The following is a 12101-nucleotide window of genomic DNA, read 5'->3' as shown; positions in this document are numbered from 1 at the left end:
AATTAAATTAAATTAATGAAACAACAGTGAGTACATACCTCAAACTTGCCAGTGACTGGATCTAAATCCAGTATGGCGTAGTCAGCATCTCTATCGCCCACTGCGTCGATGCGAACATGGCCAGTTATACCTAAATAAACAAAACTTGCAATTATAAAATATATCGGAGAGCTGTGCTGCTGCAAAACAGAACTGCTACAGCCAAAAATTGAAATAAATCTATACAAACGCTTCGCCAAAAACAGCTGTAAATTTTTTATACATCTATAAGTTCTCCCATATACTGAGTAGTAAATGCACATTATATAGTATGTGGTAACTCTATTCACACAGACTTAGTTAAAAAGTTAGATATAAATCTATTTTTAGCGAAGTATTTCTATGTAAACGCTCTATCTATGTAGATATATAATATAACGCCTTTATACATTGAAAGTAAAACTTCCTACAAACCCATTTTAACTACGGGTATTATTACATATTGTCACTTTCATTCAAACTGAAAAACTTTAGCACAAACGAAAGAGACAAATCAGTTTAATGGCTAAAATAAGTTTATAAGAAGATAACTTTTTTATTAATAAAGAAGTAAGAAGTATCATCTTCATATCAGCCTTCAATTGTCCACTGCTGAACCCCGTTGTTGCCAGCAATTGCCACGTTTAGCAGGCAGATTGACAAGCACAGTTGCCTAACTTCCAAAGCCTTTTGGAAATGTTTTAAGTGGAACGCTGCTACCCATCTCTCGCCCTCCCTTAGTCGCCACTTACGACACCCACGGGAAAGGACCTACCAATTCCTACCTATTCTATGCCGAGATTACCGGCCATAAGGTAAGACTATAAATTAGTATAATAAAATATACCTACCGTGAAAATCACGACCCCACATGCGCCTAGTGATCGTTCGTCCGTCTCTGATATCTTCGCCCACAGTCAGGGTCTCATTCAGCGCCATTCCCAATAAGTAGACGCCATCGTAGAAAGCTCCGATGAAGAAATTCACCTGTTAATTAGTTTTATAAGTTTTATGTTCAATCCTTACTAATATTAAAATGTGAAAGTGAGTTTGTGTGAAATAGACGTGTATGTGTATTTATGTTTACAAGAAATAAAGCCGAATTGAGAACAACGTTCTTTTTTAAATTGCTTTAACAAAATACCTAATCATATCAATTAATCATAGAAAATTCGAAAGACGTGCTTCTGAAAGTTTCACAAAGAGAAAGCAAGAAAAAAAACTTCCCATTTTATCCTGCAAAACAAACTTCGAAGAAAATCGACTTTTAAACTTATTAAATCGGTCTTTGACGAGATAAGGACCAAGGTGGTCCCGTAAGTAGTTCCTTACACGACTACGAAAAGTTCACACGAGTTCAATGCACAGACAGAATACTATAACGTTTAGTCACATACAAAAACTTGATAAACGCGACACTTGCTACGTGACAAGCAAAAACTATCATTTTTATATACGTAACGATGGTCGAAAGATGATGCTGCAAAGAAAAATGTAATTACATTTTCTTATTCTTATGAAATGCTTCTTCAGTTAAGTCGCCATTAACTCAAATGAAGAAATAATTCAGTTGAGTTAATGGCAATGACAACTTAATATTTTTGGACCAAAATTCATGCTCTGCACATACAGGTTACAATGGGCAAGTCAAAAGTGTTGCACAAAAAACCGACTTCAATTGTGGTAAAATCAGTTATTTTGATTTATAAATTCCAACTATTTTAATTTAAAACGAAACTCCTAAACCAATTTTCCGATTCCAAACCAACCGATCCGTAATAAAAAAAATCTAAATCAGTTTATAATTAATGAACCTCTTCCTTTTTTGAAATCGGTTAAATTTGTAAAATGAAAAGAGTTTACATATTTGGATATTTTTTTATTAAACTTACAAAGGATTCATCGAAACCCGTCTTCGGGGTTTGATACGGGCGACAAATCTGCTGACTTTAGTATTGAATAAAAAGTAATGGAAATACATAATACAATTTGGATATCTGTCTCTCGAACCGGCTTTTAATATAATTCTGTATCTGGACCCACTATATCCTATGGTAGAAAAGGTATTATGCAGGCAAAGCCGCCAATTACCTATAACTTTTATAGACTTCATGTCATACCTATTTCTTCACCGGGAAAAAATTACAAATAAAACGTGTATGTTTTCAGGATGATTGCAAACAAACTCTATTTCTTATTAATAACATTAGGTAATAAGAAAGAGGATAAATAACTGTACCACTAACATAATATAACATATATAACCTAATTAGTTACATAGTATATAATTTGATTTTCCTCAAATAGTAACACGTTATCGCTCGAGGAAAACAAAGGTCTTATTACCTGAGGCAGGTAAGTAGTATTCTTTGCACGTAAGACAATTTCACATTTGCAGGATCTCTTTTTATATATTTCAGACAGTTTTATACTACTGGTCAGTTCCGCGCAACCATAGAATAACACAACATGGCACATAACTGGCTAATTGAAATATTTCTACTCTCTAAACGAATTTTTAAAAATGTTTCATTTGTGAAAACAAGATTTTCTGCCTTTTTTTCAATTTGAAAATTTCTAGTTGTAGGTTTCTCTTTAATAAAAAATAATAATATGAATAATACTGACCTCTTCACCATCTGAGAAAGTATAGTTATAGTGTTGTCTCGCTCTTGCTCTCACAGCATCAGCAAAATCATCAAACCGATCACCAGTGGGTAACTTCAGAGACACCCTGAGCAAGGCTTCATACGCGACCCTGGCAGCGGCGTCGCGGTTGTCACCCGCTGCCCAGCCAGTCTCTCCCCAGTACCCACCCTATTTAACAATTAAAAATTATTTATCTAAACTTTTATATACGAGTATGAACATGTGTGCGTGTGACTGATTTATCACCAAAAGATGTTTTCTACCTATCAACCATAAGGCAAATAGTATATTAAGTAGACGAAGCATTTATAAGTAAAAGTTTAAAATTTATGCATATTATATTGGAGTAGAGACTACCAAATATAAATATATACTTATATACCTATATCATCATCATCATCATATCAGCCTTTAACTGTACACTACATTCCTACTAAATATATACATAGTACACATACACGTGCGCGCACGCACACACACACGCGCGTGCGTGTATACGTCCTCACACACATATGCATGCGCACGCGCACTCACGCATACACACGTTCACACACATGCACGCACACACACACACACACACGCACGCACGCACGCACATACGCACGCATTCACACAAAATATACATACTGTACACAAAAAAAATCTTTACCTGATAGTATTTAAATTACTTTTCTTCATTATTATTATTATCTGAGTGTATTTCTACAGCATCTTATTGATGTACTATTTTGACCTACATTTATTTCGTTATATTAACATTAAATCCATAACATTAGCTAACTTTGCAAATGTTGTTCTGCCCTATAAAAAATATTGAGGGTAACTTGTCAGAATAAAAAATGACAAAATTTAATTAAAATTAGTAAGCGGTTTCGGAGATTAGCGTGAACGAATATCGTGACACGAGATATTTATAAATTGAGATAGAAACGTACCTAATAAGATAATTTTTCATAATTACAAATATCTGGGTGCATAACTTAGATATATTATACGAAGTAAACGATACAAAATCTTAATAAGTCATTTAATAACATGTCCCTTGACAGTGTCGTCCCCTTGGGACAATACGAGTACATTTATTTTTCTATCTACCAAATATAAAGAATTTTCTTCTCCTTTTATGAACTCAATTATTTGCATACATTGAGGAAAACGTAACAAAAAAAGATATAATTAGTCTAGTTAATTCGCCCCGCCTTTCTAGACATATAATGACAAATGTAACAAAATTTAAATAAATTATTCAAAATGTAAGCAAATAATAGACTCGATCAGTCAGTTTGCTGTTTCAAAAGAAATAAAAATCAATCGATTGAATGTTTTGATTTGTTACTAATTTCAATTGGAAAGTATTTCTATGATAATTTTAACTAGTTGCTTTTTTTCATGTCATCATCATCATCATCATATCATCATCATATCAATCATTAAATGATCACTGTTGAACGTAAGCCTTCCCCATAAGAGGAGTTTTGCCAATAGTTGTTACACTTGATAGGCGGATTGGCAACCGTAGTTAGCTTTTGGTGATGTTTTAAGAAGGACGCTGCTGCCCATCCTTCTATCGTTAAATTCCCTTAGTCAACACTTACGATACCCACATGAACCACGGCGACAGTTTTAATAATGAATTATTTTCGATACAAATAAACTCTATCCAATACCCATAATATTGATCATGAATTGAATACGCATACATTTATACAATATTTTTAAGGTCATCGTTCTATCTAAATGTTCAGTTTCTTCGAAATAAACAACATCTAACTAAAACACGTACATATTAAAAAAAAAATTACCTAACAACACAGATCAGACAATTTCGAATGGCATTAATTCAAAAAAGTTTCCTAAATAACACGACAAAATATAACTTAAGAATTATATTTACGTGAAGCAATATACTGTGTTTTGTCGTGGGGTTAATAAAATAGGCCACCCCTTCCTTTCCCTTGGGTGTCGTAAGAGACAACTAAGGGAGAAGAGGAGGAATGGGTTCCTCTTAAAAGATTTTCAAAGCCTAACTGCTGTTGCCATTCCGCCTACCAAGCATGGCAACTACTGGCAAAATCTCTCAAAGAAGAGGCTTATGTTATGCATGAGCAATGGACAGTTAAAATTAATATATTAGTGATGATGATAAAGCAACATACGCTGCTCACCAAAAGCCACTTCACTGAAAAAGTTCTCAAAACATTAACAACGCTTTCAGAGTATATTTATTAAACTCTAATTAATTTTTAAAACAGTTATTAATTGAGTCTCAATTTCACTTGTAATATGTATCTTCCAACACAACAAAGTCGGAGATCCAAACAATAATTTTAAAGAAAACAGTGAAGCTTGAAATACAAACTTTAAAATCCTAAAATATACATATGAATAGACAAGCAGATATCAAGTTTCAAGATAGCTTAGTGGGCGGCCGTTTGAATTAATAATAGAGCTTATGAATAGTAAAGTCACTCATAGTTGCATTTCAGATTGCAAGTTCATTGAAGTATCAAGAAGGGCTTGTTAGTTAACTAATCTTGGTAATATAATAAGATTGTAACTTTACGATGTCTGCACATGGGTAATATTTAAGATTTTTTAAATTTAAACTTTTCTTTTTGCATCATATTTGTTATGATTTATATACAAACCCTATAGATACTTTCTCTTTTCGGGTTCTCAAGGTTTCTTGGAAGAAATCCCTTCAAGGGATAAGTCCGCCTGTATACATTTTTGTTATAATCTATATCTATATTATAAGTGAATGTACAAAAGAATATAAATAAATTTATCATCTGGCTGCATGTTTGCTCCGGTCCTAAGTCACGTAAAAGCTAGTGCACTAAATTGGCTGTGGATTTTACAGTTGTGTTCCTATGGATTTAACTTAAAATTTGGTATATAGTTTAGTGTGTAAAAAAGGAAGTGGCCAAAAAAGTAATCTCTAATATACAGGCTTAAACCATTAGCATCCTTTGAAGGGAGTATTCTACCAACGAAACTGAATATTCTCACTAAAGAAACACTTTTGTTTTGGTTTTATTTTATTGGTCTATACCTTCCTGTTCTTTTCTTTTTTTATTATTTTGTTGTATTTCCCTTTTCCGACTCCATGAAAATTTTACGGCGGTTTTGTAGGCTACTGTTCGTCCTGGACAAAATTACTCGCTGAATTAGTAAGAAAAACTGAACATCTAATGTCATTTCTGAATTTTATGTCCTCATATATTCCATAGCATAGTTTGATTCTTAGTTTTACCTTGTATAGATAACAAGGGAAGTTTCCTAGTAAGCTAGTAAGTCCATCCGTTTAGCGAACAAGTTAAGGTCATCGTAAACTGGCCTTGCTTTATCACGAAGCTGCAAGTTACTAGCATAGTATATCTGTATCCAAGTTTCTCAGCGAGTCATGTTTGAAAAACTACATAACAAAAATGTTAAAATATCATTCCTTTGGTCTTTTATTGTAGGATTTATGATGAATAAAATGTTAAGCTTCATTTTCTTTTATTTTCGTTTTCTATTTTCATTTCCTTTTCGGTATGAACAACACAACACAAAATTGAGTCCGAAAATTCAAAATTTCTTTTCATGGTAGACTCCCTGTAGTGAGCGGACAGCTTGTTTGTCATTATAAGTATAAAAAGAAAATGTAAAAAAAAATATAAAAAAATATGTACATAAGAGGCAATTTTTTAATAGAATGTAAATGAAATGTTAACTCCGCCTGCGCTATCCGTATCCAATGGCGGAGCATCAGTGAGGTACGATCAATGAGGATGAAGTCAAGTAAATTGGCCTATCATGATTAATTATCCAGGAATTACCCATGATGGGTTCCAAGAGGAACCACGTGGAGAACAACTTGATACTGCTAACAAATGGATAATATTAACCCCCAGTACTAACACTCTTTTGTCTTCTGTAAATGACGATTAAGAGAACAAAGACAGTATACTTACTAGTAAAAGAGAAAGTGATCTCGAAATAAAACTCGAGTCAGCCAAGAAGACAGCCTGCGTGGTCCTCTTTATATAGAGAGTTAACATGGGACGTTACTGAATTGTTATGTTTAAGCTCCCTACAAGATGGGGGAAAGGGATTGTTAGTATAAAAATTAATGAGGTATTAAAATTCCATTGCCAATAATACACTCAATCAGGTCGACCTCCACGCGATTCCCCCTGGAAACCATCGTGATTAATTCTTAATACATTGGTCACTATGAGCCAATTGATCTGCTTCATCCACACCTGTCATCCTTCATTGGTTCCCCGCCAGCCTATACAGACAGCGCAGGTAGAGTTACCATTACCATTCCATTTTCACCCATTAAAAAAAATCCTTATCAGATCAAAGAGCTAAATCAGATTTATTTTAAGAAGGCGACAAACATAAGTTGATCAAGACGGTACGTTGCAATCATATTGCATGTAAGCATTCTTTTAGACACCCTCGGCTATTCAGTATTCCATCTACCAATAATAATGTTTCACATAATAATCCCATTCATCGGATGTGTCAATCGTATAACAAAATTAATGACGGTCTCAATTTCATGTTTTTGTTTATACCAAAATCAGACCAATAAATGGAGTTTAACATTTCGTTCGTCATACATCCTATCAGAAAAGTACAAAGGAACAATATTTTAACATTTTTAATATTTCTAAACGGCATGTATTATGTAATTTTAACATCAAATTTCTGTTTCGTTTGGCTCCGAAATTTCGGAAAACATTTCATGGTAGACCCTCTGTTATTGTAACTTATAACGAATAAATAAATATATGGAATAGACCTACATCCAGCAATGGAAAACGAAAGACTAAGATTATAATGACATACCTGAAATATTTCTACGTCCAGAAATGCCCAGTCCCCCCTCGTCATGCCGAGGGTGTGCGCAGCCAGCAGGAACTCTCGTACCAGAGGCGCTCGGACGCTCAGTATCACAACTGGTAAGAAAATTTACTTATAATATTTAAACGTCATTGATCTCGTGGTTACATGGCGTGATTCAAACGGAGGGTATGAGACTAATGGCAATCAACCTTTGGGAAGAGCAGAAACACTTCAAGGCGATTTAGTATATTCTCGAGATATTTTAACTTAATGTTTTTATAATATTAACAAAAAACCAGAATTGTTATTCTGGCTTTTAACTTTTTTTAATTTTTGTGTCAATTGATTAAGTATTATAGTCTAATGAATGGTTTTGTCCAACTTATTTTCTTTTCTTTTTTATGATTTACTCAGTTATTTAATCACCTGAGTCATTTACTAAACATATAAATTATAAAAAAAAAACTGATTAAGTACATACACCCTCGAAAACATCACCTCCTACCTTTGATAGTCAGATAAAACATCCCAATTTCACATAAAATTGACTTTTTTGAATTGAATTGAATTGAATTACCTGTTTAGTTATAAAAGTTAAATAACGATAAAAAAAAGCGGCCACTTTTCTTTACCTTTCCAGGTACTTTTATAATCCGTCAACGATATCAGAATATATAATAACCTTAAACTGACTTTCCAAGTTAATCTGATCCAGGCAATTTTCACGTAAAATTTTACCCGTCCTGTTTAACTACTAATAAAATATAGAAACCGTTGGGATGATATTAAAGGGTCTTCAAATGTATGCCCTTTACGTGTCAGTAAAGGTATAATTGACTCGGGTACTGGTTATTCGTAAATAAATCATTTTAAATTTTTCCATGGCATATTATAGACCTTTTACAAATTCATCTTCTATATTATAATAATTATTATTATTATTATTATTATTATTATATTTATAATAGAAATAATAAAAAAAATTAACCACGAAAGTGGTAAACAAGCATACAACCTTTCTAATGATAAACGGTCACTGTAGCCCATGGACTACACACATGGCAACATTAGAGATGTCGTATGTATTATGATATATTTAATTAGCCAATTTTGAACCAATTAAATTTTTTTTTTTTGCAAACATTTGGATCTACAGATATGTTAGTTACATTAATTTTGTCAAAAAATAATTTTGTTGCAAAAAATATGTTAAATCATTTTTTATACCAATAAGGTGGCAAACAAGCATACGGTACACCTGATGGTAAACAGTTACCGTAGCCTATGAACGCTTGCAATACCAGAGGCATTACGCGCGTTACCGATCCTGAGGAAACCTTTTTAGCCCTTTTTTTGAAGAACCCCATGCTATAGTCTCTTGGAAAAATCTGGACAGGGAGCTCATTCCTTAACCTGAGCGTTCGTGGGACGAAATATCTCTGAAACCGCGCTATACGCGACCATCTAGGCTCTAAGGTATGAGGGTAAACTCCCTGTCGATGGCAAGCTGTAAGATGGTAGAAAGTAGCCGTGGTCATCATATTGAACAATTCCTCTGAGCACAGACCGTTGTACAAGCGGTAGAACACGCAAAGTGAGGCAATTTGTATGCAACGAATATTGTAAGCAAACATATAGAAAAATAGCTATTAGAACATAATCTTAAAAACAAAATCGTTGTTAATATTTCTTCCCAAAAAATAACTAACAAAATAATTATTTTCAAAAACAATTTAAAAGATCAAGAAAATGCCGCTCTAGGAAAACAATTCTCTTTTATCTCTTTTACGAGTATCTAAAATGTCAACAGCAAAAATGCTTTAGCCCGCCTACTTTGATAACGGTAGGTAACCTACCCTAATACTTGGAAATTAGAGGAGAGTGGGGCAATTGGAGTCTACTGAGGAATATTGTTATTAAAAGTCAAATTTGTTACAATTATTATAACTATTAGGAACATAAACTCTGTTTACATATTTGAGTATTAGATAACCACTATTTAAATCAGCAATTTTCCTTTGTTGCTCAACGCGAAGCACTTATTAGTTGGGTGTGTTAGATGCGTTTTCCCACTAGTTAACGAATACATATGTACATCATCTAACCGCCATCACTTTTATGCCATTTTTTTATATCACTAAGGTGACAAACAAGCATTCAGCCCACCTGTCAGTAATCTAACCGCCATCACATTTATTACCCAACCGCTCTCAATACCCCACTCTCCCCTATGATTTTTTTCTCACTATAAGAGTATAGTTTTATATTATCTGTGCTGCAGGTATACAGGTGAAAACATAGTGGTGGTGAAAAAATTCTTTAAGTTAGAACATTTAATACGAAATATCTATTTATTCGGAAGCTGAAGAAAAAATAAGCGTTTTCAAAAATGTTTGAAACCATTTTATAATTCAATTCTTACGTAGAAACACAAAATAATTTAGGATTTTCCCCGTTACCGTAATGTAACCAGCGAATATTTAATATGCAAATGACAGTTGCTATTCTATTTCAAGACACCATAAAACGTCCAACTTGAGTCAGTGATAATAAAATTAAGAATTAATAATCTGTTTTCTCTTACTCGGCACATTTAGTAAACAATCTTGGTGTTTTTAAATAAATTTGAGATTATAAAAAGAAAAGTACATTGCAGTACCCGTACACTGTCACATGTCTTCTATACCTACCTACCTATTATACTATAACTAATCAGTACCATGTAGCATACAAATAAATATAAATAAATAAATAAACACTATTATGGTATTAAAGTACATAAAATAAAATTATAATTATTACATAGGACATTTAAAAATATATATGAGGGTCCTTAATAATAGAGGCTTTTGTACATATAAAATAACAATTTTCTGATTATTTGTCTATGTAATATATATAGTATGTTTATTTCAATATTATAGTATGTAGTGTGCGCAGATATCGTCATAGTCGTAGAATACTGACGGATCTGACAAATATTAGATATATAGATCCGTCAGTATTCTACGACTGTGACGATATGTTCCTGTAGGCCGATCTCAAAACCGTACAACCCGCCACAAACTAAAGTTTCATCCCAATCATCTGGACGAGTGGCGGTCTTCCACCGTGCGTTTTTCAAGGCACTTTCTTCCACGCACAACCATTCTTTGGAATCAACTTCCAGCAGCAGTATTTCCGAACCGATACGACAACATAACCTTCAAGAAAAGAGTATATTCCTTTTTAAAAGGCCGGCAGCACACCTGCAATGCCGCTGGTGTTGTGGGTGATCATGGGCGGCGGTAGTCACTTACCATCAGGTGAGCCGCATGCTCGTTTGCCCCCTGTGTTGTAAAAAAAAAAAAAAAAAAAAAATGTGCTGTTTGTTTTATTTTGATACGCCATCTAAAAATAATCTATTTCCTACGTTTTCTACTTCCAAAATTCACTTGTACGATGTCGCGGACAAAAGCTTTTAGTAGTAAATATAATATAAAACCATAACAACAAATATCAACAACTATCTCTGACTATCCCAATGGGGATTTTGGTCGCGAGCATATTTATTTTGTTTAATACATTTTTATTATTTTCTAGCTCTCTTAATTCGATTTAAAAGAATCATAAAATCTTGATATGAACCAAGACTATGTACTGAACAAGCGAAATAAGAAAAAGAACAGCACAGACAACTAACTCGTTAAACCTTTCAACTGCAATAAAATATCGTATTTTATAATTGTCAGTAGATATAAAGAGCAAAACCATAAATTCAATTATACACAACCCAGTACACTGAATGACTTTGAACTTTTCCCTCGGGCTTTCTAGACTTATATGATCGTACACATCAGACATGCTCTGAGATAGATAAATACTTTTTACTGTACAGATGAATAACATAATGTTGTGTAGATAAATTAGACTTAAAATATTATTATAATTCCGTGTCCTATTGTTTAGGACACGAAATTGTATTTCTTCAAGTAGATTTTGCTACTTCCTATGCCGCTGTGTTAGATTGACTGAAAGAGATCTATTTTAGAGATAAGTTCACCTTTGCTTACCTTATTTCTAATTGTTATTATTACTGTATGTTTTAGTACAATAAAAAAATATACTATATTGCTCCGATAAAAGCAAAGAGCTATATATGTTCTTTGAAATAGTTCAATCGTAAGTGAGTGAGAAATCAAGTGTGAATAAACGCTATCTTAAAAAGAAATTCTAAAATCAGGTCGTAATCGGCAAATACATATCGTTAAATAATGACACAAAAATACAGTGGATTTGAGACATCATTTCTGAAGTCTCTAGAAATTAATATATCTATCCTGTAAACATTTGTATGTTATATGTATTAGGTAATCCTAACATTATTAAAAGAGACATGTTTGAAAACAATATCAGTGAAATTAAAAAATATTGAATCCAGATGTAGAAGTAGTGGGAGTTTTATATAATTTTTTATTAATTAAGACGTGTACAGAAATATGTTTTCTAGAGATAAGTTTATTAACCTCTGAAAAGGGTAATAAATTATGTAAAATAAGTGCATTGTTTCACTACGATTGTATACCTTGTTATTAGCAATTAAAGTACCTATT

At 33.0% G+C, this 12101-nt stretch overlaps 1 protein-coding gene across 1 annotated transcript in view; it reads right to left on the bottom strand.

The window, feature by feature from the left end:
* The window catches only part of LOC113521806 (atrial natriuretic peptide receptor 1), an 84535-nt gene that overhangs the window by 42586 nt on the left and 29848 nt on the right, over window positions 1–12101 (bottom strand). Inside the window, exons 6-9 of the mRNA XM_031909910.2 lie at window positions 7513–7622; window positions 2647–2835; window positions 870–1005; window positions 39–130 (exon numbers count right to left, since the gene is read on the bottom strand). Of these exons, the coding sequence (XP_031765770.1) occupies window positions 39–130; window positions 870–1005; window positions 2647–2835; window positions 7513–7622 (527 nt within the window). The remainder of the gene's footprint in view (window positions 1–38; window positions 131–869; window positions 1006–2646; window positions 2836–7512; window positions 7623–12101) is intronic.

The sequence above is a fragment of the Galleria mellonella genome, unplaced genomic scaffold (assembly GCF_026898425.1).
Source record: "Galleria mellonella isolate WM207_F2 unplaced genomic scaffold, CSIRO_AGI_GalMel_v1 utg63, whole genome shotgun sequence".
Lineage (NCBI taxonomy): Eukaryota > Metazoa > Arthropoda > Insecta > Lepidoptera > Pyralidae > Galleria > Galleria mellonella.
This window is presented reverse-complemented; position numbering and strand designations above follow the sequence as displayed.